The sequence below is a fragment of the Herpailurus yagouaroundi genome, unplaced genomic scaffold (assembly GCF_014898765.1).
Source record: "Herpailurus yagouaroundi ecotype Mexico unplaced genomic scaffold, PumYag 199, whole genome shotgun sequence".
NCBI classification, from domain to species: domain Eukaryota; kingdom Metazoa; phylum Chordata; class Mammalia; order Carnivora; family Felidae; genus Herpailurus; species Herpailurus yagouaroundi.
Window position 1 is genome coordinate 3708527 of NW_024412430.1, and position 5412 is coordinate 3713938.

The 5412-nt window shown below is 37.4% G+C and overlaps 1 protein-coding gene across 2 annotated transcripts in view; it reads left to right on the forward strand.

The window, feature by feature from the left end:
• The window catches only part of LOC121013601 (guanine nucleotide-binding protein G(q) subunit alpha), a 322834-nt gene that overhangs the window by 236256 nt on the left and 81166 nt on the right, over positions 1-5412 (forward strand). For both annotated transcript variants that reach the window (XM_040449302.1, XM_040449301.1), the window contains exons 4-5: positions 532-660; positions 3214-3343. In XM_040449302.1, coding sequence (XP_040305236.1) covers positions 532-660; positions 3214-3343 — 259 coding nt within the window. The remainder of the gene's footprint in view (positions 1-531; positions 661-3213; positions 3344-5412) is intronic.

Below are 5412 nucleotides of genomic sequence, written 5' to 3' on the forward strand. Positions count from 1 at the left end.
ATATAAATATAAATATAAATATAAATATAAATATAAATATAAATATATATGCTTGAAACCATATCTGTGCCCATCCTCTCCAGGGCCAAGCAAGTCTTATATATGAATATATCCTGACCTCATATGTAACTGTTATCTGTTTATTTATACAAATAGACAAATAAAATTTATGTAAATAATTCAAAAACTATTCGCTTTAACCTCCTGCTTTACCCATCAGACCTGCTAAACAAGTAGAAGGTAGAAGGCTCATTGAATTTCTTTTCTTTTCCCCCTCTACTTTTTGTATGGGTTCTGATAGTAAGAGAAGGCATCAGAAAGCCTGTGAAGCAAGTAATCCATAGATGGGTAACCTTGCTGTGACTAATGGAAGGTTGACTTTACCTTTCAACTTTCCAGATTTCTCTGTCACTTGATGAAATTTTTCTTTCTCTTCTCTACCTGTTAGGATTTATTTTTGCCCTTCCATTTCCATAGGCAGATTTGGCCTGATGGTGTCCTAACCTTCTCATTGTGTCTTCCCTCCTCCAGCTATCTTAATGACTTGGACCGTGTTGCCGACCCTGCCTACCTGCCTACGCAACAAGATGTGCTTAGAGTTCGAGTCCCCACCACAGGGATCATCGAATACCCCTTTGACTTACAAAGTGTCATTTTCAGGTAGTAAATGAGTCCATAAAACCCACCTTCCAGCTCCTATGCCTTGAGTACATTTGGTGAACTCTACAAATACTGAAATCCGTTGTAGACTTTGAAACAATATCACCTTTATACCAATTATTATCATTAGACACACAAATAAAATAACGTGTTCCAGAAAGAGGAAGTAGAGGAAAGGTGTGTGGGCAGGTTTCTCATTTCAAATTCGATCACAAAGAAATCAATGAAATCTTAGTTTGCTGGGGGTTGAACAAAATCAGTCACTTAAACATTGATCCTATTACTCTTTGAGAATCATTTTAACTGTGAGGATAGATTTTTAGATTTGTATAATATATGAATGATTTTATGACCCTACTAATAATAGAAACTATATACTATCACAAGCTTTCGTGTTGTTTCCCAAGCGTGCTGGTACCAATGCAAAATTTTTCAGTTGCAATAACAATAGGGGGTGTTTCATATTCCTAAAATAACTTGCTTGAAAAATTTCAGAATATGTTATTTTGAAAATGGATTGGTTAGCCCAGTCTAAATGTATGTAGGAAAAAAGAATGAAAATTTCTGTTACTGTTCTGTGTGGCTAATACTTCAGAAGTGTTCTCATATTTTTTTTAAGAAGAGAAAAATAATATGCTTTCATTTAATCACTCGGTTGTACTTTTAGTTAGAATACAAACCACATTGTGCTTTGAGAAATGAAACCGTGTGAATATGTCTTTGAGCACAGAGAGTTGAGTTCTTTGGGGAAGCCTATGCCATTGAAGACAACTACATACACTACAGGGGTGTGAAATAGGAGTTAATGTGACCTGAGTGACTCCACAGTGGTTCAGATGAGCAGGCTGTCTGTCATTCCCTGACAAAGTACTCTGGACTTTAGTCGAATCAGTCTCTGCCCTACAGTTATGCCTGACCGCCAAATGCCACACTCATAGACATATCTGTAAAGGGGGTGATGTTTTGGAAATATTGCTGAACCTCCTTTTTTTCATCTCTAAAATGGTTGCATTAGATGATCGCCAGCGTTCCTTATAGTTCCAGCATTCTGGATCACTTAAGCTTTGAGTTCATAGCGTTTAAAGATCTTTCATGGGGAACACCCAAATTTCTTTCCTCTTATAACTGTATGACAGAATACTTTCAGAAAATGTAGGGCATTTCGTAGAGATTTTCATCTCCTCATTGTTTGATAATTATGAATGAATTCTGAAGCATCTCGTTTTTATTACACCACGTACACTAGCTGTAGAGGACTTTTTTGCCACCACAGTAAAAGTAATGGCCAAGAAGAGTAATTCTGTGCCACCATCAGAAGCATCTTACAGGGCTCAGAGTGGCAGGGTTTTATAGAATGAGGATTTCATGTGAGTGAATAGTGAATTGTTTGTTTGGCATGGGGAAAGAGCTAGAATTTAATATTTCTAAAAACTTAAGAATTTTAGTTTTGATGTCCATAGTTTATAGGTCTCCCTGAATCCATTGCTTTGCCCCTTAAATATCTCCTCTTTGCCTTAGAGAACTTTTAGAAGCAGTCCCTAGACGATCCTCGATTTCTTAGTTTATGTTTAATGCTTGGAGGCAGAGAGACACCAGGAATAACTGCAGTTTTTAAGAAATGCTCAAAGAGCCCTACTCTCAAACTTGTGTACCTAAAGGTTTCATTCTCTGATAGCATTTTATCCCACAAATGTGGTGCACGTGTTAGTTGAGATACGGATGGAACAGTTTGAAGCAACTTGGATTCGGTACCAAGTATTGCTTGATATTTTCATATGAACATTAACACTCAAATTAATTGATGTCGTTGGTGGTTCCTAACTAGTAACTAGCACACAGTTGTGTTAAAAACACATCCTTGAAAGAGTTCGAATGATGCCTCTTACAGCATCGTGACATTTTACACACCTGACTTGTAGCAGGTTAACAAGTTGGTTTGTGCATAAGGCCAGTTGAGTCATGTTACCCAACATGACTGGACTTGTCCCAAATTATTGCCAATATTGGAAGGAGAAAGCAAGTCACAATACCCTTTGGATAAAGTGTCAGTGGAGTCCTGTTTGCACTTAGTTGAAGCATCACACAGACCCATATTGAAATACATAGCATCTTGTATCTTTTAAATGTATTTACAGTCCTTTCTAGTGTCCTTGAGAAATACACAGGATCTTCATTCTCACTTCACAGAAAAAGAAACTGAAGTCAGTACTTGCCCTTATAGCTTACCACAAACCATATTTTGTTCCTGACTCTTCTGTGCACGATTAGGTAAAACACCATTTTGCTTGACTTCAGTCCCGGATTTTTTGCAAAGTTATCATTTTCATACACATCAGATAACTTTCTTGTAGCCACAGCGGCTTATTACCCGGAATGTCTTGACTTTGACTGTTAGGTAACAGAAAATTAGTAGATGTTTAATAAGTAATTGAATTGACTTGGATGACCATTCTCTTTAGAGAGTGTTTTTTTCCTAAGAGTATAAGTAAAGCTATATTTATGTTGAATTTTTTTCTTTATATGCTATTAATATAAATATTGTTAACCTTACAGAATGGTCGATGTAGGGGGCCAGAGGTCAGAGAGAAGAAAATGGATACACTGCTTTGAAAATGTCACCTCTATCATGTTTCTAGTAGCGCTTAGTGAATATGATCAAGTTCTCGTGGAGTCGGACAATGAGGTGAGTGCTCTTTGGACAGGCAATGGATTATCATTTTAATATCTGATACAAATAAGAGGATGCAGGGTGTGGAGCATGGGGTAAACTTATTTCACTGCATTTTGACTACTGGGTTGGAGATTTTTTAAATAATAAAAATAACCCTGTGGTAGCACATGGTGTAATGAGAATGGTAAACTCTTTTGTCAGATGTGTAAGCAGGCCCGTGTGTTCAGGCTTAATTTGATTCTATTTTATACTTTTAACACTCAGAAAATGAAAATAACCTGGAAATCCCGAGGCTAACCCTCACATCTTTTTCTAGCCCTTTTCCTACTCTTCCTACAGGATGGAGCTGGGAGTGTTGGAGCCAGTCAGCCTGTTTTGTTTTGTTTTCATTTTGTTTAAATCATTGTTTGGGTGTTGGGTGGGTCCCAAAGAGTACTCAAAACCTCTCTTGGCACATGTGAGTGACTTTGCAGCTGGGTTCTGAATCAGTTCATTGTGGAGCCAAGAAGTGTCTCAGTGACGTGGCCCTTCGGCTCTTACAGAATTCTATAGACTGTGGCATAATTCTATCTCTGCTAAGCAGTGAATGATTGGAAAAATACCCTTGATATGCTTGTGTGGAGAACTGATTCAGTATTTATAATCTTCTCCCCATTACATGAAATCCTAACAGGTATAAATACGGATTTTGAGGATGATAAAGTCTTGATGAGTCAGAACTGACTATGGAGAATAATGCAGGGGCATAGAAAACTCACTTCGAGCGGGAGTTCAGCACGTGTGTGTTGGGGGAATGGAAAAGATTCCTGACATCCTGTTAGAGGCAGACATTGCAGACCTGCCAACAGTAAATATTAAATATCCTTCTGATAGGATAAAAAACAAAGAGAAGGAAGTGAGATATCTCCACTAGCTGATTAAAACACAATCTGACATATTAAAATACACTTTCCATACTATACATTTTTTGGTAAAGAAGAATGTTGGCTTCTGGTCCTTTTAAATATTTTATTTTTCTAGAAGCATTAATATCTGTATCAAAATAAATATGCAGTCCTTTATAGCATTTCTTTTGCATGTAGGATTGATAAAGAGTTCAGGAGGGACGCCTGGGTGGCTTAGTCAGTTGAGCGTCCGACTCTTGATTTCCGCTCAGGTCATGATCCCAGGGTCATGGGATCCAGCCCTGTGTCAGGCTCCATGCTGCATGTGGAGCCCGCTTAAGATCCTCCCTCCCCACCCCCCCCACCCCCCCGCCACCCAACCTCCCTCCCTCCCTTCCTCCACAAAAAATAAAAAACAAAAAGTTCAGGAACCAATATCCCATATAGAGCTGAGTTACCTATTCACCTATTCATGCATTTCAGAATCTTTTCAGGGTTACAAGTTTATGGGCTTTTGAACCAAGTAACTTTTTAAGAATGTTTTATCAGCCACTTGCCCTCTGTAGCTACCATAAAAGTGCCTGACAAGCAAGCTAAAATACAAGGCAGTCAGTTCCCAAGATTTAAGGTAAGCAATTACCATCAGAATTTTAGCTATAATCTCTCTATATGTATTTCTGTCTTCATGTCTGTGTTCAGTTGTTGTTCCTTAATCTTTGGATGTAGTATTTTGAATGTAGTGCATATCATAGTTGGGAACAGAATAAGACAGTTTTTCTGATTTCTTTGAATGTTGAGTCAAGATAGAAAATGTTTTGAGGGCTTATCTACTATATGCTAGGTACTGGCCATCTAAAGAGATACAAAAAATGAAAAACAAAATGAACTTTGCCCAGAAGGGCCTCATAAAAGAGATGTGCTTTTGTTGGGTAGAGAGTAAGAGGAGAGGAAGGCCTTGGTTATATGGGACGTGATCTCTCTAGTTTGCTGTCCAGTAAAATAAAATTTATCAACTACACGGAAGATGTAAGAAGCACACATAGTTTTATTTCTTATGTCACTGTTTACATTTTAGCTAGAGAAATGGAAATGTTTATCAGTACACATTTTTTTAATCCATATTTTATACAAGGCAAGTACATTGTATCTGTAAAGACATATATATATATATATATATATATATATATATATATATAT